Below are 24,667 nucleotides of genomic sequence, written 5' to 3'. Positions count from 1 at the left end.
GAATGCATGTGCGAACTCACAAATACACAAAGCAGCAACGGTATTTCAAAGAAAGGCAGTAGGGGTTACAAATGAGGCATTTTCTGGAAGGGTGAATAGTAAAGAGAATCAAGTGGTGGTAGGTTGTATCTACAAGTGCATGCATTGCATATTTCTGAATGACAAAATCAAATGGGTCACTTGAAAAAAAAAATTGAGGGGAGAGGAGTATTAGTATTTTGTAGGTGTCTAGCTGGGATGCCAGTGATCAAAACTTAATGCCTCATAGCACTCATTGATCAAGGCAGCAGTAATTTGTCACCCACTTCTTTTCTTCCTATTTCAGTTCCTCAGTGAGGGTTATGCAGCCCACTTGGCCTCGCTGGAGTTCAGTGTCCATTCACGACCGAAAAAGAACAACTCTCGGATGATCTTGAGAAAAGGCAGCTTTGGCCTCCACTCGCAACCTGAGTTTTTGCGCAAGAGAAACCACCTCCGCAGGACTATGTCTGTACAGCAACCCGACCCGCCTTCTTTAAACCCCAAGCCAGAGCGTGCTCAGAGCCAGCCTGAATCAGACAAAGATCATGACAGGCATTTTCCATCCATTGCTTGGGTTCGAGGTGGAGTTCACAAATTTGAATCTATTCCCTAGGAGGATTGGGACTGTAGATCTTGGATGCACCCCATAAAATTTGTAGGCATGCCTGAAAGGTAGTATTTAGGCAGCTCCAAAATAAGAGACGTGGACAGGAATTTGTACCTTGGAGTCTTCCCTGTTCCGAAATCTGCCTTCTTACACCAACTGGGGCACTTTCAGTCTCTTTCTATTATCATGTTTATTGGGGGCGTTTAAAACAATCTAAAACTAACACAAGTTTATCATCATAGCAACAGGTTATTTTTGGGAACAAATATAATATGTGCAGTAAGAGAAAAAGATATTGATTTTACTCAGAAGAATTGTGGTATCAGCTAATTAGCTGCACCCAAACCAGCATCAAGGGTACGTCCTGTAGTTACAGAGGAGGTTTACACTTAAAACATTAAGTAGTCATGTCTGTTTCCCCTTCACTTTTCAATAAAAGTGATAAAAGGGAAGCAGCAGTGGGAGCTACAATAACAGGTGGTTAGGACTTCTACAACAAGATGCTTTCTGGGTGCCTTAAACCCAAGGTTTCCTTTCAGCCTACAGTGTTGGTCAACAGACTCCAACATGGGCCCTCACTGGACAAAAAAATGCGAAAACTTCACTTGTGAACCAAACATAAAAACTTCATATTAAAAAAATAAGTATGTCAGCCACAGTTTGAACACAGTTAGTGTTGTTGTAACCAAAGTAGTGTGCAACTGTACAAAGATCACATTGTTTGTGGAACTCGATGACTGTGCAAAAATGTGTGGACTACTCCAAAGAAGATGGCTCTGATGGTCTCAGTCCGAGAGTCAGATCCTAAGAGGGCAAGCTAAAAGGAGCAGTTTTACTAAGGGATCTGCAAACTTCAGAGCAATTCGTTTTTAATTATTCAAACTAGAATATTTACACTGGAGGGGTAAAAAACAATAATTAAGTAAATTGATAAATTGTTTACCTTCTCATGCTTCACAGCATGTGCTGCATTAAGACAATCTGTAGCATTCAGAATTATAGCATTTGAGCTTCAAAGAGTGGACATGCAAAAATACAGGTGCCACATAGACATTTCTCTACTGATTTAAATTTCTCTCTGATCTCTCAATGGACTTACTAGAAGTAAAATGTGTGATGTTTTCCCTAAGTAGTAATATTTCTAGAGTGTTATAGTTACTTTAACATAGTAGCAGTTTGCAGATTCTTCATGCAGATACTTCCATGGAAATTCGTCAAGAGAATTTTAATGACTGAACTGACGCATGTTTTAAAATCTGCAGTGAAGTTAGAAGTGCACATAAAACCCCCTTTTTATTTTTTAGAGTTAAAAACATACTATTGACACTGAGAAAGCTTGAAGTCAAAAGAAAATTCCTTTTCAGGTTTGTTGTTTGTTTTTTATTTCAGGGAATTGGGGTAGAGAGGGTTTGGTGCCTCTCCATCCCCCTTTCAGGTTTTGCCAAATCAGACAGTCTCTCACCAAGTCAGTTAATGATTTTGAAAGTTAACATGTAAAACAATGAATGCAATGGAAAACTATTAAGACAGTTCAGAAGTAAACTAAGTCTGTACTTTCTGTTAACCATGAAGTTTCAGTGGATTTTTGGAATGGTATAAGAGTGTAGCTTTTGCCTTAAGAGGCAGCAAAATAGGTTATAAGTGGAGATGTTTGATTTATATTTTCAGACTTTACTTGGCAAGATTGTCAGTTACCTATTTCAAACTTCCTGAAGTATCTCTGGCACATCAGAAGTTAGTTGTTTTGGTTTTTTTTCCGAGTGCTTCCTTTAAGGAAAGGGGTAATCTCTGCTGAAGATTAAGGAAAGATGTAAAATGTTTGGTAGCAAACACTCTGTGGGAGCAGGTAAATACATTACAAGGGGCTAAGGTTTTGGGCTCTGTTGCTACAAAAGCTAAATGAAAGATAGCTTGCAAACTACATTGAAACACTCTTAACATTTATAAATCTTTCCCAGTAGTGTCATAGTTCTTGAATCCCTGAAGTTGGAGGAATTATTCCATGTTCTCTCTCAGCCCACTGCACGTACTAATTCTAGTCACATAGTCCATTTCTTCTCTGCTTTGCACCATGATGAGGTTGCACAGGTGCACCAGCCTCCATCTCCTTTTAGTGAATTTACTGTTAGCCTGCTTCTGCTTGTTAGTTTTAAAAAGGCATGGGAATACAAAGCCTGTGAGAGGAACTTACTAGGAAAATGTTAAGTTTGATGAGGGGTCTAAAATATTTACTGATTGAAAAGTTCTTTTTAATCATTGGATGTTGTTTAGGATGTCTCCTGACTGTAATCGCTATTCCTGTTCAAAGCTACTGTTGTTTTAGCCATCTACCTCTATCAACCAAGAGACTTGAAAACCTATTTTTTTGTTCAATTGCTGTAGTAGAAAGGTCTACTTCCTTTCAAAAGAGGGATCTGTGTGTAATTCTGTTACTGTAATGAAGGAAATAGTATCTGTGTACAAGGTTAGAAAAATCTCCTAGGTTATAAAGGGCTTTTACTCTTGGAGACATAACGTCATTTTACAGGTTCCATGTCATCAAGACTCGGATTTGGTGTATTTCTGTTAATAGCTGGGTCACCTTTACAGTAGTCACTGTGCTGGCTTCCCTTAAGAATATTAGGAGCTAATAGCAGTAAAACAAGTGTGTAAAGCAGTAAAACGTGCTTGCATGTGTGTATATGGTTTAGTGTGGTAACAATTTCAAAGTTTCTACACATGGTATTAAAATCAAGCTGAAAATACTCTCCCTAAATTTTTCATACTATGTATGAGAGCTTATATGGCATTTGCATATTTCCAGCACTGCTGATTGCTCATGGCTAGAATGGTTTATCTTGTGATCCCACACTCCAGCTGTGCACTTTGGCAAAATAGTGACACAGACTTCTTAGTTACACACTTTGTCCACGTGAAACTGCATCCAGTCGTTCACAGGCATTCAGCTTGCAATTGGATTTCAGTCCTACCTGTGTTTTCATGGAAGGTCAGTCCCCTAGGAAGCCATTTGCTGAGGGTAAGTTTGATCCTACAGTCATCTTATTCTTGATTGCGAGTCCTCATGACTGCAGTTTCTGTGCAGTCAGCACGCACTTAAACTACACAGACTATGAAAGTGTTTTAGCATACACAGAAGGGAAAGGGACAGTGAAGTCAGGTGGGTGTGCCCACAGAACATACATTAGACTTACCAGTTGTTTAAGCACCGTCTTTCGTTTAGTAGCTCCAGTGTGTAACAGAAAAGCACATTCTTTAAATGTGCTGAATGGAGGAAGCAAAAATGAAATTGTAAAAGCAAAATTGTTAGTCCAGTGGGTGTTAAGGGTACAGTACAAGTATGCCGCAGTTGGAAGCATTTACTTCTTTGTCCTGTTTATATGGATCCATTTTAAATTACTGTAAAAAATGGCTGTGATTAATAGCAGTGGTAAAGTTGTTTGAGATATTGTGAAAACACACCTTCACAACTGTGGTGTTTTGGTTTTGTCTGTGTGTATGTGTGTATAGCTACTGGAAGACACTAGTTTTGGTTCTGCTTTCACAGCAATTTGTAACCAATACACATTAAAAAAAAAAAAAAAAGAACAAAACCAACTCAAACACAGCAACAGAGGCTGTCTGTTCAATTTTGTTGTCTAGCTAGGTAGGTTTGGAACAAGATATCATTGTATAGATTGCAGAATTGAATAGTGATGTTAATCCAAATCTGCTTATTTTGAATAACATTTTTGTTTGTGTACACTAGTGCTCTTGGTATAGATTTTTGCTTGACCAAAGTATTCCTGTTTAGTTTTGTGGCATGGTTTGTATCTATTCAGCATAAAATTCTGTTAGGTGTAAAAATGACAAAGTATTGGTAATTCTTATTCATTGGGGTTCATGAGAGCTGTCATTTTATTTGTTTACATTAAACTAGTCTTAATTTATACAGATTACTTCACTTTTTCCTCTAGTACCTAAGGAAATCACTTCCAAGCAGCTAAAACTTTCACTGGTTATGTAGAAGTGGAACTATCAGTAAACTAGAGGGAAAAAAATTACACACCCTGGTTTATGCAGGACAAAGACATTTTTTTCAGAAGCCCCAGTATTCTGCAAAATAGCCTTTGTTTGCCATTACTAGTGAACAAGTTGTCTTGTTTATACATTGCAGTCTTTCTTTAGCCAGGACACTACTAATGCGTGTATTTAACAAATCCTCAATATTTAGATCTATCGTATCATCATGGAATCTATAGTATAATTTATGGAATAAATATAGAAAGGGAAAACTTTTTCCCTTCTTTCTATACCATTTCTGTTTTAAACTTGCTAAAAGCTTTTTTATAAGCATTTAAAACAATACCTGAAACCAGTAGGTATTTTATGTTTTAAAATTTGTAGGTCCAACAGTTGTTACTGAACAAGTAGGATTTTCCTCGGGTTTTTTTTTTCCCTATTGCCATCTAGGCTGCAGCAAGGTGAGTACATCATCATAGGACTAGCTGATTGGAGCATGGGTATCTTTCTAGTAAACTCATTGGCTTGATAATGGAGAGATGAGGATTATGCACCACAATTTCATGATTTTTCTGATTAGAGATTGACTTGTGGCATCTGAACTCAAGATTTCTGCCTTGAATTGTTCAAGTCAGGCATGCAGGGAAGAAAGTGGCACTTTCATCCTTATCTGGAGTTGGTACAGGATAGAATTCCTATACACATTAAACCTTCCAGCCTACTTTTTCAGCTTCTCTAAGAGCAGTGATTCCTCATGGTCTGTGTTCAAAGCTTAAGCAGAAATTGTGGGTTTGTGAAGGAAATGAAGACTTCCATTATGTTTAGTCACTCAAGGTAACACATATGTTCCTATAGATGAGCCTAAATTCAGAACCCCCATAAAAATGGAAGTAATAGCACATTTTTCTGGATGAAAATATCTATTTTTCAGAAATAAGGCCTGGAACAGCTAGAGTCCTGTGCATGGACACTGGAATTGAAGTCATGTGTTGGCTCTTTCACTCATTTTAGGTCAAGCCCAAACAGAGATTATTACAGTTTACCCCCTACTTGTATTAATCTCAATAAGCTATCCTTGAAACTGAATGGGATTTTGGGAGCGTGGGGGAAATAAATTTCACAATTCATTTGTCATTTGTATGGGTGTATAGAACATAGGAGGGAGAAAAGAGAGAGGCAGGTTTACTGTGACATGGTAGGAGATGGTATATTAGAGATAGCAACATTGAAACATGATTTACAGATAGCAAGTTTGAAAGGTAGTGTTATACCTGGATGACTGGTATACAGCCCAGAATGGCAGTCCTCTCACAGAACCCCAAGTCTTATGCATAATTTGTTTTTCTATTTGTTGGAGTGAAAAGGGGCAATCCCCTTACAACTGAATTCACACAAGGAAACTTGAAATTGTAGGTGTTCTTTCAGTCTATAGTTTTATTAAGTGCATACTTTTAAATATTGTCAGTGAGAAGGTTCTATCTGGTGACAAATGTTTATATTTCTTATGGCTGCCTTGTAAAGATTCAAAAATGTACAATAATGAATTTCTTAATATGAAATAAGGAGTAAGATTTCTACAACTGCTATAGATTTTGATGTGAGCTGGTTTTTAATATCTTAAAACAGATTAGCCACTTAAATAAAACCTTCCTTGCCTTTAAACAAATAGTGTCACTGATTTTTCTTACCAGTAATTTGATAAATATTGGATTATGACTGTACATGTCCGAGTAGCTGGTGGAAACATTATCAACAGAAGCTGGTTGATCTGTTTGAAATAATACTTAGATTGGAGGTCAACTTTTCAAAAACCTCCAACCCTCCTTCCTTTTTAAAAGTCACAGAAAAAGGAATTTCACTAATGAGACAACATATTTGTGAAAGCTTTATAGAAGTAGTTTCAGGACATACAAAGAACAACTTAGAGATACTATATATATACTTCCATATAGAAAAGTTGTTAAAAAACCCACAAAACTCACACAAACACTGGATCAAGAAATAACACAAGCTAAAATTCTCAGTCATCTGAAAATCTAGAAGTCTTCGGGCTGGAAGGGTTGCTTTCATATTTCCAGGCCTCATTAATTGTTCAAATGTTTTAAAATGGGTTCATTTGACAAGAAAAAAAAATTGGGAGCAAGTTTAAAAATCAATACTTACACGTAAATCATAATTGAATGCTTTTCATATTTATACCTGATACCATTAAAATATTAGTAACACTGGACCTACTAGGTCACATGCACATTTTAAAAATTACCAAGTAGAACAAAGTTTCCCAAATCAGTCTTTTGTTTGAAAGTTCATTTTAGAGTGAACATAATTGGAGAAGCCTGCACAAAGCTTACCATAGAAAACAGCCCTGCCGTTGAATTCTAAAATTTTAACAAATCTTTGCTTTCATGTGAAAGAATAAACTTTGTTATAGTGAATGACAACCAAAAAAGGCTCATCAAATGAATGTTAATTTTTTTTTAAGTAATTAGAAGCAAAATACAGGTATCAAATGCTAAGTATACATAATCAAAATACTTCCACTGTGATATTAGCTAATAACAGTGGTTGCAAGACATTACATTAATTGTAGTAACAAATTTCTGTGTATAACTAAAAGACAGATGCAGCACAAAAGCAGTGTTTAAATCAACTGCCAAGATGCTATCTAAAGCATCAGTAAGAAATTACACAGTTGCTCTGATTTGTCTGGAGCCAAACTACCTAAGATAGGATTAAATGGCTAACCCTTAAGGCCATGAATTAAAGAGTCCTAAAATGGCTCTGTTCTTGTGGCATGAGTGACTCCACAGAATCCTGTTGCTTTGGAATGGCAGTTTTGCCTAGAACTCAAAGAAGCCACTGCTGTTTTATTAACTTCCAGCTAGCATGATTAATAACTTTAGTTTGCTAGTAACAAAAAAACCCAAGAAGTTAGGCTTTCAAAATAATAGACCAATCTTTTTCTCATGTAAAGTATTTGTGCTAAATCTCGTGGCTGCTGGATACCAATTTAAGCACTACTTTTACCTAGGATTACCCTTCATAAGCCCTTGCTTTGGCCATTCTTACTGGCCAGTTCAGCAGCATTTTCTAAGTACTTACTGCCTCATGAAAGTCACTTTCAATATGGTTTCCTCATCTCAGCAGGGATAATACACAGTGGTTGGTACTATTTTGATTCTCTCTTTACTTGAAAAGAGAAAGCAATGGAAGTGCTTAGCTGTTTCATTAAAAAAAAAGTGTAATGGCTCATTTAAGTGTATAGCGTGCAGCCTTTCAGGTGCTGTTCAGACCTCTCCCTTATTTGTGCTCATAAACTTGGAAAAATTAAAAAATAGTTACAGCCATCTCTGTCTAGGTACCAAGTGCTTGATGAAGTTTCTTTGCTTGCCTTCTGATAGCTTGAGATGGTTTCAGGGATCGATGTACAGACTGTGAGTTTTGTGCCATTAGATAGCAGTAGTTTGATACTGCTTGTTGCCTGCAGAAGAACAACAGGACTACCATTAGCAGCATGAAGTCAGTAGAGTTAATCAACTGGTTATCATACAAATTGCTGGAAAACAGATGGGAGAAAGGAATTGGTCTGGTACACTTTCACTGTGTAACTGTTCTGAACACTTGCAAAAAAATATTTGGTTATCTTCAGTGATCGTAAATGGCAAGTACACAAATGAAGTACTGCGATATTTTAACTAGCAACAGGGGCATTTCTTGTGATATAATCTAATTCATTAAAATGCAAAACATTAGAACAGTACTTTGAATTGGAAATAATCATTTGAGATCGAGATTTGCTTCATCATGAAAAAAATGAAAAGGAAGCACTAACATTAAAACTCATGGCAATTGGATACCAGAACAGAAAGTCTCATGCAAGACTAAAGGCACCTCCAAAAAAAGTTCATTTCACAATTATTCCAGTAGGCAACTAGGCAGTAACAAAGCACAGTGTATGCGTCTACACTTGCAGGAGTACTGGACCAAATTGTGGAAGCAGTACAGATCACTGTTAAAACCATCAGTCCAGCATTTGAAACTGCTCTCATTTTTCTTGAAAAGTTACAACAAAGTGTCTTGCACCTATCTTCGTTGCTAAAATGGGACATAGTATTTAGGATGTACCTTTTCCTCTAACAAAAAGAACACTTCCAACATAATGGGTGAAGATATTTTTGTCACATCCACTTGGGTACAATTGCTCTGTTTAAAAATGCCACCAATACAATTATGAGCTGCTGTTAATTTGTTAATTGTGATAGCATAGACTAAACTGCTATGAAAATTTGAGAGATGGAAAAGAAAGGCTGTAAAATCAGACAGCTCAGGATAATGGTTGGTTCTCTCATGCTTTGTTATCATTAGTAACCAGTGAGAACTGAACCTGAGTGACAAAATATTAGTACTAGTCATTTTTGGTCTGGAGTGAGAAAAGCTGATGTTTGCAAAGGAGGTTCATTGTGAACCCATAAGGACTCACTAATCCACAATTTAGAGGTGAAGTTTTACAACTGCACAATGATCTGCTGTAGCAGAGATGGCCACAGTGAATATGAAGGAAGAACCCTGTGGTTCTACATAATACTGCCCTAAAGTTGCAAGAGATAATAAGCCTTTCTCTCTATGAACAGCAGGTTTTCTCCCCACAGAAGCATGCAGGCATAGCCAAGGTAAGTGAACAACTATTTACCTGGTTGCTACTGTCTTCAATTACGAATGAGGGAAGCTGTCACATCACTAGCAGATGGGAGAATATTAGGAGTGAGATTTAGTGAACTTTCAGTAGATATGATAAAATTAACTTGATACAAGTTTTAACCTATAGTTATCTAGACACGGTCCCATTTACAAATTTACAAATTTTTGCAATTATCTGGGATGTTAAGCCCTTACCTCCTTGTAGGTAAAGCACTTGATGCTAAATTCTCTTTAGAGAATTTGAGGCGCTTGACATTTAGTTATTGAATACTTTACATGGTCTAAGAGAGGAAGAAATTTAGGGAATCACCCTGTGACAAGATTTCAGACCTTTAATTTTCATTTTCTTAATATGTCTAATTCAGAATGACATAACCTTCACAAATACAGCAGCCTACCACCTTGTGGATTAACCAGGGTTTTATAAGAGGCTTCTTCATTTGGGTACCATGGACTCTTTGTTAACATAATGCTACCTTATAAAAGGGTTTTTCAATAGATGTGCAGACATCAGTGACTGTGCCAGTACTCTAGAATTTTCCCACCTCCTCCCCCAGTCTGGATTGGCACCTCTTTTAGACAAGAGTCAGGGAGGTATTGTTCTCACACAGGGTCAAAGGTAGGCTCCTTCTGATAAAAATCTGACTTCCACAACAAGAAAACTGAAGACAAGTAGAGCATTTGGCAGGTTTTAGAAGCTGCAAATACAACTGCAGATTTAAACTTCCCAGGTATCTTTAAGAAAAAACAGATATACTACATTACACTTGAAAAAGTTCTGCAGCTATTCCTAATCCTGAGTTACAGGGACTACTTGGCCTTGGCAATTGGCTGTGGTCAGGTGGCAAGTAAAGCTGAGGGACACTTAGCAGTATTTACCTCTCCTCTTTCACAATGGCATCATCGAATGCTTGGGAGATACGCTTCAACTGACAAATCCCTGAGGAGACCAGTTCCAACTCACAGTCAAACTCTCTGCAAACAGAATGGGCATTGCTACAGATCAAACAGGACAGGCTGACTAGGTGACACTACTCAAGCCTTCATCCCTGAAGTACTCTTGTTACCTCTAGAGTTTACCCAGAGAAGTTTAGGGCTGTGGAAATTATACTCCTAATTCCATTGGCCAACTGCTTCATGTCTCCATTCATCCCCAAAACAGCTATCTTCCAACTGAGAGGTAGGATTCAGATTCACAAGGCTTGGATTCAGCTTCTAGCTTTAACCTTTCTTGTGACTTCGAAAGAAAAACCTGTGTGCACATTAAGTATTTCCCTAGCTCCCAACCCTTGATCTAATTTGTGTTTGTTCTTTGAGGCAGGAAGCTCTCTCTGTTATATAAAGAACTCAGCATAAACGGAGCTATTCCTGGTATCTTTGGAATACAAATAGCAGCTTTGGAAAAGTTACAATTAAATTAGAGTGAGATACAGAGCATTTTCCTTTACCCAAAAGGCACCAGCAAAAAACTCAGGTATGTCTCTAAGAAAAAATTACATTTTATGTTTCAGCTTTACACATAGCTCAGTCCCTGTCTATATAGGGAGTTGGAACTACTTTCTTGACTATTCAAGCAGCACACACCTTCAGGGGAATAGGACAGAAAACTTCCTACCTTGCCTTTCACTTTACCAGATACTCCAATCAGTGTAAAAAATTAAAAAAAAAAAAAGTTTACAAAAGAATGTGACTTACATCTTTCTGCTGGAAGGAGCAGGAGATGAATAGGGGCTCTTCAGTGCTGCTGCTCTTCTGGATCTCCGGAGAGAGAGAGCATTTTTACCAAGCCAGGATGAGAAATCCCTCCATTCTCTATGCTCTGACACCCTTGTTGGCCCAAGCAAGGCTCTTTTGCTGGACCTTGGAGTGCCTTTGGAACTGGCTGCTGGAGTAACACTCTTATAGCAAGGTGTTCGAGGTGTAGCAGTTCTTTTTTTGGTAGAACTGGCCGCACAGCTTCTGCTGATGGATTCAGCTGAATAGGTCACCATTGAGCCTACTGGGCTTTGACAAGACTTTTGTATTTTCTGAAAGAAGCATTAGACGTGTTAGGCTAAATTAACTCAATTAGCTGTGAGTTTGGAATAGGGAAGACTGGGAATATTTGGGCTGAATTACTAGCTTCCATGCTCATATCAGCTTTCAACTAACATGAATGCATCTCAACCTCTGTACTCATTTGCATGGGAGTCTCTTGCTGCCCTAACCCTTGGCACTCATCAAGGACTTCAGAGCAGGCATTGGACAATGCTTTTGCTGCTCTTATGCTGGAAAAATTCAGGCTCCCCAACACAGAATGCATGCGTTTAAAATTTTGAGGTCGGCAAGAAAGGGAAGTGCAAGCTTGAATCTGCTACCCTGCAGCAGCTTTTGTCAGTCTAAATTTAGATTAACTATAATGAAGAACATGCTAGTAAATAGTATGGGTACAGGCAAAAAAATAAAAGAAAAAAGTCCAAATTGCTACACATTTCTCAGTAACAATTCTTTGCAAATTATTGCAATCTCTGCCCAATTTCCTCCGTGTCAAGGCTGTTCTGCCGTATATGATTAAATACAGGAGGGGAAAAGCTCTTATAACAAAATAAACTGTTTTCACCTTCCTCCATGTTCTGCCAGGTCCATAATTTGCCTGTCTATACTTTAGGAAAGGATATTAAAGATTTTATAAGTTGGTAGCTATGAGACAAGTACTAAGGCGTGCAAGTGTGTCAGAATGGACTCTCTGGAATACAGCACTCAGTACAGAATTCAAAAATGTTAGTACTGGAGTTGAAGCAAAAATTAAACTCTATCTATATTCTACTGCAAAGACATAATACCTGTGACACTGTTCCAAAAGCATATTTTGCTGTTCTTTTAATAGTCTGAAGAGTTTGGCATCTCTCCCTTGGTTCTAGACTTTCCCTAGTAGGGGTTTTATGAAAATTCAGCTCGACTCGCTTTAATGGTACCCGTTTCCTTAAAGACATGCGAATGGTATTGAGAGAACTCAGAGAGGCCCTTCTCTTGAATTTATCAGGCACAGGGCTCTCATCCTCGTTGAGGTCAGCTAGGAGCCGGTGTTTCCGCCATGCCACCGTTGCTTTGACATTTTGGAGCACAGATGCCATCTTGTTCCAGTTCTTGGTCAACTTTATTTCTAAAACAATGAAAATGAGAGCAAACTTAGGCAGAACAAGGTACAAAGCGGTGTAAAGAAAGAGAAATGGAAACTGTTACAGAATATATTTGCCCAAAACAAGAAAACTAGAGCTGAGCATACTTTTAGTTGAAGTCTTCAAAGAGAACAGGGTTGATTTTTAAGGCTATTTAGGTTCGCTCAAGTCCACCAAGAAGCCTTGTATTGCAATTCCATTGCAAAACTCTAGTTTGAGAGCTAGAATGCTCTATGAGTGCCTTTTTTTGGTTTGTGTCTCAGATCATGATCTGATATCCCAAATTTTTGCCTTCTTTAATCTAAACAACCTTCCACTGCAAGACAAGTTTATGCAGCTATTGTCTCCTGCTGTACTTGCAAGCTGAAGGCTTCTCTTTAAGTCCCAGTTATGATTGTGGATACGCAAATCCTGAAACAGACAGGATTATTACCGGCAGAAGACTTTGATGAGAAGGGCTAAAATGCTACATATCTATATGACATATGACAATTTAAACATATATACTTTCCATTCTTGATTTTCACTTGCTAACAAATACGATTGAAATGAGAGAGAGAGAGTGGCTGCTGTCCTAGGGTTACAATGATCTGTTTATTAAACGGGTATTGCACAGGACGGCGCGGTGCCTTCTTTCTTCTGGAGGTCACGGCGGTCTGGGGTAGCCCCCGGCCGCGCCCCTGGACACACCCAGGCCCACGCCTCGTCCTACCGCAGGAACCCCGCTCCGCTGGCATCGGCCGCGCTCCCCGCCGACAGCCGCGGCAGATCCGCCGTGCCGCCACATCGGGCTAACGGGACTGGGTGAGACCAGCCAGGGCCGGTTTTGCGCCGACCGGGACAGTAGCTACAAGGGCGAAAAGTGCCGCCAAGGCCGGAGGAGACGGGCTCGGGCAAAGGGAGCCGCGCCTGGGCCGCTCTGGCAGTACTCACTCACTCAGCGCGTCGGACGGGACCGGGACCCGGGTCGGGACGGAGCTGCCGCCTCCCTGCAGCGGTTCCTTCCTGCGCCGCCTCCGCGTTTGAACGCCGCGCCGCCTCCTCCGAGCCCCGGATTGGCGGCGCCGCCGCCGCCGCCCGCCACAATTGGCTGGGCCCCGCGCGCGCGGCCGCCGTTGCTCGGCTCGGCTCGGCCCGCGCGGAGCGGCCGGCGGGGAGGGGGCGGCCCGCGCCGCGCTGAGGGGAATGGGCCGGGCCCAGCGGCACAACCGCAGGGGCCGCGCTGCGCCCCCGCCCGCGGCTCTGGCGCCTTCGCGGACCTCGGCCCAGAGATCCGCCTCAGCTGGACTAGTAAAAGGACTCAGGCTGGGTTGCCCGCTTGGGTATCCGAGCCGCAGCTCCTGTTACTTCTGGTAATTATCGGTCAAAGTCTTAGAAGGTTTTTGTTTGCTTTTACTCCACGGGCGTCTGCAGCTCTTGCTGGAGGAGACAGCTAGTGTAACTGTCCAAATGGGACCGTAAACCATCCGGGATGCCCTCTGAAGCAAAGAGGGCCAAAGGCAAAGGATGTGTATGATCAGCGGTGGGGGATTTTATTTTGATTTGTTTTTTTTTTTCTTACCTGAGTGGCAAACAAGACATGCAAAGCATTCATTTATCTTGAAATGACTTCTTCCTGAAAAAAATTGCTCTAGAAAGAACTGTAGCAGTGTTTCTTTCCAAAGATTTGTTTTCCTCCTACCAAGTTAAACTCAGAGCTGACAGCTAGAACACCTCCTTAGCTAAGACTTGGCTTATAGTGATGGAAAAGCCGACCCAACACTGCAGGATACCTCTTGAATGTCACCGCTGGCTTATAAACAAACATACTTTTTACAGATTCATAAGAACTCTGGTTTTTAAAAAGTTCCACATGATGGTGTTTGTGCTGCTTTGTATTCACACACTAATATTGATGAGTGCAGTCTAATAAACATCCTTTATTAACAGATGTGTTTCTATGTATTACAGCCCTATATTCTGTTCTGCTTTCCTCTGTCCATTGCCTTCAGGGCTTCAAGGTAGCTGAAGTGTTAGACCTCTTCCCCTGTGTTCTCTCCACTCTATAGCAAAAGTTTCAGGTTCTTCTCTAGCAAACTGGAGCTTCAGCCACCATATTTTAAGACTTGGTTTCGATTTTTGGATATTGATCTAGAGACCTCCTAAATGACTAATAGTTCTGCAAAACAAAGAGTTCTTCGGGGTGCTAAATACAAGAGAGAGAGAGAGAGTCGGGTAGTAATCAAACCACATGATCAGTTTCTAAAGGTTTTCTTGATAGGTGGGGATGTGGGTTGGTGCTTTGAATGGCAAGAGTGGGCAGAGAAATCCCTAAGAATAGAAACGGTCCTAATTGAAAAGAGTATGTGGACAGGCAGAGGGATTATATGTGACATAAGAACTGTAAGCAAAAAGACAAACAGCAGACTGAAGCTTAATTGTGCTATCAACCTGTCCTTTCCTGTCAATTGATACAATTAAAATAGAAATATCTCAGCTTTTCTTGTTGTAAACAGGCTCTCAGGGATCTGCATGTTTTCTCCTTCTCCTTCTCCTCCTTCTTCTCCTCCCTTCTTCTTCTTCTCTTTCTTCTCCTTCTTCTCCTTTTCCTTCTTCTTCTTCTTTTAGTACACTTCCTTTTCCATCCATTTCGACTTTTTTTATCCAGCCTTAATCTAAGGCAGGGTACTGATTGTCATGGAATGGTACCCCAGAAGACTATGAAAAGTCATAAGTGCTAATTTTGCACTGATGGTCCTGTTCAAATGTATACAGCCCAAAGAACTGAGTACTTTTAAACGCTAGGCATCAGATCACAGACCATAATCAATTAATTGCAGCTGATGCTAACCAAAGGTTTTGCAGACGGTGTGGCTACTGTAGCAGAAGTTGATAACATTTCACTGTTTAGCTAGACTGAAGGTGAAGGCCCAAAAGTTAAGATGTGTCCTGTGCTTGTATTGCGATTGTTCTTCACTCTGTTTTTTTCTTTTGATTTAGGTAAGACTATAGTTTAGACTCAAGGGCTTGTTTGACAGCTGGAGTACAGAGGCAAAGGGTTGTTGGTTTTGATTGTGAAGAAACAAACTTACATCCATTTGTTTAGAAGCCTATTATGTTGGGATTGGCAAGAAATCTACCCACAGCTTTCTGCATGTTGGTTTGATTTAAGACCCAGAAGACAAGTCCTCTCAATGGAAGATGACAGTGAACCCAAGCAAAGCTCCTGGGCCTATCTACCTGATGTCTGTCTGAGGCATGTCTTCCATTGGTTAGATGACAGGGACAGATCTCGGGCTGCCTTGGTCTGTAAAAAATGGAGTTGCACCATGCGCTCTGGATCTCTCTGGAGGTGCAGAACCATCACCTTTTATGGCCAACCATCAAGGGCACGCACACTGGAGTTTCAAAGTGCACTGTGGTATACCAAGAAATTTGGCAAGTATTTGAAGCACCTTGAGATTAAGTTATCAAACCCTTACAATACTCCCTTTATAAAAAAATTTCAAGTGATTATGAGAGGTCTTCTTTCACACCTGGGTAAGTGTAATAGTCACCTAGTATCCCTGAGCATCAAGTACCTAGAATTAGACTGCTTGATCTGGAAAAATGTGGTTAGGGCTCAGTTTATCAAGAATTTAGCTGCCTTCCTGAAAAGAATGAGCAATCAACTTGATTATCTTAACTTAAAAGGAGCAAGAATAACTTTGGAAGAAGGCTGTGAGCTTCTGAATTCTCTAAGCAGTTTGACAAATAGAAGCTTTATATCTGAAATCAATATTGAGGATTTCTTCAGTCTCCACCTTTCTGTCTACAGCAGTGCCTTGTTTCACCAAACTATGTCTAAGTTCCACAGGCTGACCATCCTGACTTTCAATTACAACTGCATCTCTGATGAACTGCTGGACATCCTGCGGGAGCGCAGCTCTCATTCCCTGTGCACTTTGAATATCAAGTGTCATATCCATGACCCTCATGGGCAAGTGGTCTCAGGAATGTCATGGGCAAACTTGGCCAAGAGAGCCCCAAAACTGAATGTGAACTTCTTCTTTGAAAGAGTCATGAAGCATGATCACCTAGCTAGGATCCTGCTAGAGGAGATCCCAGTTAGGAGCATCAGCCTACGGAGCTGTTATTTTAGTGACCCTGACTGGACAATGAGACCTACCCTCACCAACCTTCTCCCAGCTTACTGGCATGGTCTGCAGGTAAGGGAAACAATAGAGACGCCCTACTGCAGTATCACAAAGCTCAACAAAGCAATCATGTAGGCCTTCTGCATAACAGCAGTCAGCAACAGAAGTTCCTGACTGCTTTAGTTTTATGCTCAGAGGGCAGTTTTCATAAGTGAGTCATTTCAGTGTTTCGTCCATAATGTCGTTAATGAAATTATCCTTGTCCAGTTATAACCCTCCATAATGCTATCAGGCTGCTCTATTTGGCAATGCATAAGTGTCCTATAGCATATCTAAATTAACTAGTGCCCATGTCAAAGCACTTTGGTGTCACAATGGGTGTGTCACCAAAGGTTTGCAACTGCTGACCCACATAAGTGAGCATCAGGTCTTTGCATGCCACAGGGAAGCAAGTGGCCTTACACCTAACGGCTGCTGACAGCTTTCTGTAAGTCCTGTTTCATTGCAGAGTTGTCAATAAACACCATAGATATGTAAAGCTTTCTAGAAAACATCATTGGCTCTACTCTTGTCTCTGGGATAATTTTCATTATGTCAGATAAGATCATGGTATGACTGTAGGTGCAGCGTTTTCTAATAAATGCGCAAGGGATCACTGCATCTTAACAGGAGAGTGATTTACTGTAGCACATACAGTTATCATAATGCAAAACAGATTGTCAGCTATTATCAAGGTACAAAATTGATCTGCTGACATTTTTTTTGTTAACTTGGAAAACTATTTGTTGAATTCTAGTTACTGCATGCAAATCTGTTTAGTAGTACTAACAGTGTTCATTTTTTCCCAAGAAATTAACACTTGAATTAAACAATGACCATGAGTTGCTGGACAATGAGCTGCTGCAGCTTATCTTATCATGCAAGAGGTTGTTATTTCTGAAAGTCTGGGCATTTCTAAGTGTCAGCTTTATGGAGAGGCTGCTACAAAACCGTGCAGAAAGGAAATGCATTTTGACTACCATAAAGGTAAGACTTTGTGCTTCAAAACGCCCATTCCTATCCTTGCTCCTATACCCAAAGGTCCCCATGCCCAGGCAAAGATCACTTACAGAAATGTTAATGTAACCATCTTCGTTATGTTATGCCTTAGTACCAAAGATCTTGGGAGCCACTCACAGAAAGGAGGCTTTCCAACCCTACTTAGCCACATACAGATACTACAGAAGTTTATTATGAAGTCCTGAAAATTCCAGAAGCCCTTCCTAGACTGGCACTCCCTCTGTCACGTCTAGTTTAAGCCCTCTCCCACTTACAGGGTTTCTCAGTTACCTCTCAGGCTCAGTGCTTCTGTCTATAACCAAGGAAGGTGGACTGAATCCCAGTAAACTGCAAAAAGCTAGAAACGCATCCCGCCCTTCAGGAGTCCTGGGTTGAACTGGTGCCAAGCCGCAACTGTAGCTGGTGTAAACCATGCTGAGGTGCTACTTTCTGTGTTACAATCTGAATTCAGTAGGCCCTCACAGATCTGTGCAGATCCCAGGGATGCATCAGTTCTGGGGGTAAAAAGAACCTTGCTCTTCCTGTCTGAGGCAGCACAGGCAGACAGCAGGGACAACCACAAAACCACAGCTAAAAGACAAAGAGTAAATTTACTTCCCTTCTTTTGCTCACCAAGGCATCCCCAAAGCAACCCCCAGGCAGACACACACAAGTGGAGATAGAGGCACAGTTAAACTCGCTCCATGCCAGAGGCCCACTGGCTGGTGTTCATACTGGGTAATCAAGGGCTATTCCCATCTACAAGGTCACCTGAGTGATTTACAATCCTTCTTGCTAGTTTTCCACTATTTAACCCATTCCTCCCAACACCTTCCAAAAATTCTTTGGCAGGAGATGATGTTTTCAGTCAGTTGGGAGTGGGAAGAGAGTAAAGCCTCAAGATTCTATTCCAATTCAAGGAATTTTGCTTCTCTAGATTCCTTATTAGTCACAGATGCTTCTTGTTGCCATGAGCTGTAATGGGTTGAGCTCTCTATATCTGAGAGACGTGACTGCTGTTTTTGCATACAGGTCAGGATTTATACAGCCCAAGATGACAGCACTGAGGAGGAGCGACTGCTGGCTGATATTTACAGGAAATTCAAGTACCTAATTGACTCAGAACTTAATTATTTTGTCATCACCTACCCAATGGTATAAACTACAGGAAGAGAAGAACACCCAGTGACAACTGCATTAATGGATCCTTTGGAGTGCTTTAGTAAGGGATTTGAATTTTGACAGCAGTGCTTCCAAAAGGGAGTTATCATTCCAGCAAGTGAGAAGCAAGGGACAATTTTAAACTCCATGCATTAAAATGTTGGTCTTGGGAACTGGACTCCTTTGTCTCCAGCATTATTTATTCTTTCCCTTGCTTTGGTTTTCCTTGCCAGAACCAAAGGAAGCAGTGATCCCTTTTCCACCCTTACAGACACCTCTGATAAAAATAAGACCCTCCTCTTTTTTCAGCACTTCTCATTGTAGAGCTTCAAACACTTACCACTGAAGCCCATCTCAGTGTTTCCATTTTACGAATAGGGCAACCGAGACATGGGGTGAACAAGTGCTTTTCCCAAAGTCAGCCTTGACTTGATCTCGATTCAGATGCAAACGGATGCACTATCTAGTGTATCAGTTAGGTAAGTTAGGCCCTGTTAAGTTGGTCATACTGTCTAGTTCTTAGCAGCAGATGCTAAGATAAAAACAAAACATGGCATGGCCAGTCCTGAGAGACATCCCTCCCACTTGCCCAGCTGTCCAGTAAGTGATTTATAAGGACATTCCTGCTCTGGCTTCCACACAGTTGCCTTTTGACATTTTTCAATGGCAAAAGATATCATTGGTTACACATGAGAGAAACATGGAAGAAGGGGCATTTCTCATTATTCTGAATTTTATTGCCAAGTGGAAGGTTTCATCAAACATTTTAGAGCATAGATAGTTCTGAAACAGATAGCTGTAAGTACTAGGTCTGTTTTAATTACCTTGTGCAACTAGACAGCATTGAACCAAGCCAATAAATTTGGAAGCTTGCAAATAAAATTTCAGCAGGAGCTGGTTCTTTGGAGCACAGTCTCCCAGTATAATGACTTCAGTAATTGTTTATGCAAACAGACTCTCTCATTTGCATGCACAGCACTTCATCAATATACAGTGTGTTCTCCTTGACCTTGATCTCTTCCTCCAAGTAAAGCTGTCGGCGGCTCAGGCCTTTCAGCTCTGTCTGAGCCTGTGCCAATGCATCCTTTAATCTAACAGGGAAAACAGAGGCAGGCATTAGTTGAAAACACATGGGTAGGTTTTTTTTTTTCTCATAAGGGTTAGGAATTCTGAGCAAGAAAAAGAAAGATGGAAAGGGATTCACAGAGACAATATTCATTGTCTTCCCTTAAAGTCTATCCATTAACTTCCCTTTAAGTGTCCTGCCCTTAAGAGAAAAGCAATACCCAACTTTTCAGGGAGAATAGTTGGGACCCATTGTTATGCTAACACATTAAATTAACCAATACCACAGATTTTCCTCTTGCATCATTTCCACTTGCCTTTGAATATTTTTGGTAATCTCTTGAACTTCACTCATCAGGCTGCTGTGTACTGTGTCATAGCACAGTTCCACATTGGGGCGATGGTTCCTTGCTTCCAAGCGGGTCTGAGCCACTTTTACAGGCGCTTCCTTATCAGCGATTGCTTTCTTTAAGGCTGCAATGTTCTTCTCCTGTGAGGCAGTCTCATCCATCACCTTAACAAATCCAACAATGAAATTCTGCACACTGCCTCTTACAATGTGTGAAACCATCATCATCTTTAGTAGTTGTAACAATCACAGTAACAATTACTATGTTGTTATTTCATGAAACAATATTTTGCAAAGCTTAGCCAGGAGTATGATTCCTTCATTGGAAAGCAGATGACACTGTTCTGGGTGAACCCAGAAATTTATGCTCAGCAATTAATATTTTTTACTATCAATACTCAGTTTTCATGTGTCAAATTTTGAGCACATTGATCCTGCTGCTATTAATTATCAGGCTCTTACATCACAATCCTGAAAAAGCTGTAGGAGCCTCCTGCAACTAAAAATTACAGGGAAAATCCTGTCTTTACTGATGGCTACAGCAACATTTAGATTGAATGAGTGACTCCAGAAATTCGTCTCTTTGGTGGTGCACACAGAGCTAAGAAAAAAAATCTAAAATTACTTTTACAGAGAAAGAAAATACTTTCACAAAAAGGAAAATGTGGCAGATAAGTGCAACCCACTGTATTGGGTAAACTGGTAGATAACCCAAGCCCTGTGTTTCTACTTTTTCACTGTCCCCTATGACTTACCATTGCAAGAAGTGTCTCTAGCTTGTGCTTGGCATCCTTGACTTCCTTCACCCTATTTCTAAGAGCATTATTCACCATCTCACTTTGCTTGCGCATGTCATTTGCTACCTGTGATAGGATGCCATCGATAAGTGTCTTCAGTGCCAAAGAATTGTTTCGCTGCTTGTCAGCCTTTTCAACATTTATGTTGGAGAAATCTATCCAGTCCTCAGGGCTAATAAAACTGAAAGGGAATCAAAGTAAGAGGTCACCAACAGGCAGCAGCAGGCCCTCTATGACTTCATAAACCCGTAATTGTGCCACAAAATCAAGAAAAAAGCAGCACTTTTAACTGCATGTCCCAGTAAGTGCCATATGTCCAGGGAGTGCTACAAAGAAGACACTTGTTACAATAATTTTGTAATGAAGTAGATGAGAGTCCGATGAAAACAAATTTGCTAGAGTCATAGAGCAGCCTTGCTGTTACTTTCCCCTGGCGAAGGGGAACTTATGAGTTAACATGGCAGGAAACACACATAATAATAAATATTTCTTAGAACATCTTTCATTAATAAAGCTGTTATTATTAATAGCAGACAACTATTTACACAACACAGTCACTTATTCTCTCACAGAGTTCACCTATGCGACACTTACAGTACCTGCCTGGAACAACAGTTCAGAAACCCAGCCCCAAGAATTTCCCCAGAATTAGAGGATTCTGCTTGTGCAGCTTTGGCTTGCAGACAGGTGTTTGAAAAGCTCTTCAGGGGGTTCGTTCCTTGTTTCGTTGGGTGAATATATAATTGTATAATGTGTAATTGTCATTTGCACATAGCAGGCAACACCATCCTGGGTGTGGTCTGAGTTACAACCTGCTGTGAGGGCTGGCAGCAAGAGCTGGCAGCTTCTTGGTGTTGCAAGTTTGCCAACTGTTACATAGCAACAGTGACTTTATGAGGCTCTTGCACACGTTGCTTTCTCAGTATAGTTCCTCTTTTCAGCCCATTTTTCTGTGGTAGCTATTTTTGTATTTAAACCTTTCACACTAGCTAGCCCATGCAGAATGGGCACATTTGACAGCTTAATGTCTGAGTCAGAAACTGACTCGACACCTCATGGGTCCCAGTCCAGCATTCTCCTCACTGGGACACCCTGGGAAAGGAAAGAAGTTAAGATCAGTAAATCTATTGTGTTTAAGCAATATGTGAAATTCTTCCCTAGCTAACTGTGAGCTTCAAAACTTAATAAAAACCTGCAGTTCACTGGGAGCATAATTATTGTGGCTTATTTCACAGACATATTACACAGATACAGAAGTGATAGACAGAAATATAAGAAACAATTAGATGGCAAAAAGATAAAGCCTGTTTTACACAAAACTAATCTTGCTGTTACTGGGACAGCCCATATTATCTGTATAATTATCATATGTTTGTTGAACTAAAGAACCACTTACTTTCCTTCTAGTTTCATTGCATTATCAGCATAAATAATATGAGGAGTATCGTTTGTCAAGCTAGCACAGTAATCATCAATCGTCAAAGCTGTGAATTTGTCCTTCAAATCCATGTCCAGGTCGTATTTTGCTGAACGGTTTCGTCTAGGAGAAGAAACAACCAAACTCTAAGACCAAGTGTAGGCATTCACAGGTGTCCTTTACATGCATCCATACATGCACTCGGTAATTCAAATGCTGTTACAGAAATCGTCGTGTAAGAACTCTTAGGTGTCAAGTCACTAAATCTGCAGTAGCTGCCTTTCAACAAATTGATGATACCATCCTCATTGAAATTAAAGGCACAGGACTGGATCATGAGATGACCAAGGATCTTTGGTCTTCTCATGCAAGTACTTTGTATTCTGCATGCAGAACCTCTCACCACTACTGATTGAGTGGTATGAATTAGGACTGACCTCCTGCTAGTGTTTAGCACTGAAGATAATTTAGGACCTGTGTTCAGCCTGACAACTTCACAGTATTATGGCTGTCTTAAGTTTCATCTAATTAGTGTTCTGTTATGCTCTCTGCCTCTGCACCTGATTTGCTCATTTGTTTGTTCCAATGTACGTCCAAGTAAAGCAATAATCCCCTGGAGGACTTCAACTTCCTTCAGCAGTTCCTGTTCCACTTCATCATGCACCAAGTCAATCCCAACTCGCCTCTGCCTACAGGAAAAAAGGAAAAACCATCAGCCACATTGTTCAAATGCCTGCATTGAACAGAAGATGATGAGTTCCACTTTCCTCAGTGCTGTAACACCTAAATCAGACTATGACTTCATCGTAAAGAGGGGCGGGCCTTTAGTTTGCAGTCTTTTTTCTTATTTGTTAAAGTTTCATTACCTAGACTTTTTTTGTCTCCTTGAATGCTCACCTGTACAGGAGACACTTTTGGGCAATGACAAGGGTCTCTTTGCAACCCTCCAAAGCTCTCTCCAGTCTCTTCTTGAAAGTCAACAAAATCTCTGTCTCATGAACAATTTGTTCTAGCTTGTTATCTAATTCTTGCTTCCAGAATTTTATCTCTTCCCGTCTCTGTTCTGTAGAATCAAAATAACAAACATGTATTAATATGGGCCCATTTTATGAGCAAGGGGACTGCAGCTCAGGTCTTAGGTATGGCTAAAAATAGACTTATTCTGTAGTGGAGTGCCTGTAGTGCTGTGTGCTGTGTGGAAACAGGTTATCAACCCTGTGTCAGGAGGTTTGGTTAAGAGAGCTTTTTTGTGTGTTTCGTTATAAAAATAAAGAGTCTGCCTCAAAATATTTTATAAAATATTTTTGATTTTTTCATGACATCAGCAAGCATGGCATTGACATATACTCCTATTCATTATCAACTAATTTGTGAAGTCCTTCTTGAACATATAGCTCAAATAACACATTTTGACCCTTGCAGAAGACATGGGATTACCTAATTTCTTGTTGACATCACTTTGGGTTTTTTGAGTTGTCTTGTCTATTTCATCCACCAGCCTCCAACTCTCAGCTATCATGCATTCTGACCTGGATTTCTGGGACTCTGTACTGGCACGCTGCATATTGTTTGCAGTGTACCATTCTGAGGGATCTACTTTAGATGGATCTTGCAACAGCCTGGCCATTGCTATTTGCAAAGTTTCTGGATATAATGCAGGTCAGTTCTTGGAATATTGAACCTGAAAACAGAAATAGCATTATATTTGGCTGCCAAAGCAAGAAGGGGAGAAGACAGGTCTATAAGGATGGGAAATATTTTGTTCTTTTTACCTGCAAAATGACACTGATATGAAAAAAATATGGATTATGCAATAGGAAGGAGAAGAGAAAGGAGACCTGTGGAGAAAGATGGAATTACTAAACAAGCAATCACAGAAAACAAAAGAAAAAGTGAACAAATATAAAAGATAATTAGCTGCACAGAGGTTGGAGAAGCAAACACCTTTCAATAATATGGTTGGAGAAATGGCTAAAATCTAGACCATAAAAAGAAATGTAATTATTAGTGTTGGAAAAGACCTCTAAGATCATTGAACCCAACTATTAATGCAGCACAGCTGTGTTCACCACTAAACCATATCCTCAAGTTCTAAATTCACATGCCTTTTGAACACATCCAGGGATGAGAATTCCACCACTTCCCAGGGCAGGCTGTTCCAATGCTTCATTAGCTGATTTTTTTTCTAATGATGATTAAGAAAAAAAAAAAAAAGCTAAACAAAAAGTAAACCCAAAACAAA

General features: G+C 40.2%; 4 protein-coding genes across 5 annotated transcripts in view; 2 read left to right on the top strand and 2 right to left on the bottom strand.

Moving 5' to 3' along the window:
* Nucleotides 1-6,254, top strand: part of PITPNM3 (PITPNM family member 3) — a 38,068-nt gene extending 31,814 nt beyond the window's left edge. For both annotated transcript variants that reach the window (XM_084219374.1, XM_084219373.1), the window contains exon 19: nt 326-6,254. In XM_084219374.1, the coding sequence (XP_084075500.1) occupies nt 326-634 (309 nt within the window). In that variant the 3' untranslated portion in view covers nt 635-6,254. The remainder of the gene's footprint in view (nt 1-325) is intronic.
* A 1,727-nt stretch (nt 6,255-7,981) lies between these two features.
* On the bottom strand, nt 7,982-12,483 carry PIMREG (PICALM interacting mitotic regulator; the record flags this gene model as incomplete). The annotated part of the gene is made up of 4 exons (XM_084219200.1): nt 12,148-12,483; nt 11,021-11,352; nt 10,205-10,300; nt 7,982-8,108 (listed from the first exon to the last, which is right to left on the bottom strand). The coding sequence occupies exons 1-4, from the start codon at nt 12,436-12,438 to the stop codon at nt 7,982-7,984; spliced, it is 846 nt and encodes a 281-aa protein (XP_084075326.1). The 5' UTR covers nt 12,439-12,483.
* A 3,173-nt stretch (nt 12,484-15,656) lies between these two features.
* Nucleotides 15,657-18,797, top strand: FBXO39 (F-box protein 39; the record flags this gene model as incomplete). The annotated part of the gene is made up of 3 exons (XM_084218843.1): nt 15,657-16,670; nt 17,448-17,624; nt 18,669-18,797. 3 exons carry the CDS (start codon nt 15,657-15,659, stop codon nt 18,795-18,797), a joined length of 1,320 nt encoding a protein of 439 aa, XP_084074969.1.
* Nucleotides 18,798-19,728: 931 nt separating this feature from the next.
* On the bottom strand, nt 19,729-24,052 carry TEKT1 (tektin 1; the record flags this gene model as incomplete). Its single annotated transcript, XM_084218918.1, has 7 exons — nt 19,729-19,888; nt 20,180-20,376; nt 20,967-21,189; nt 22,405-22,548; nt 22,986-23,114; nt 23,323-23,488; nt 23,863-24,052. 7 exons carry the CDS (start codon nt 24,050-24,052, stop codon nt 19,729-19,731), a joined length of 1,209 nt encoding a protein of 402 aa, XP_084075044.1.
* Between the last annotated feature and the right edge of the window lie 615 nt (nt 24,053-24,667).

This window comes from Fringilla coelebs (genome assembly GCF_963513975.1).
Source record: "Fringilla coelebs genome assembly, chromosome: 20".
Taxonomy (NCBI): Eukaryota; Metazoa; Chordata; class Aves; order Passeriformes; family Fringillidae; genus Fringilla; species Fringilla coelebs.
This window is presented reverse-complemented; position numbering and strand designations above follow the sequence as displayed.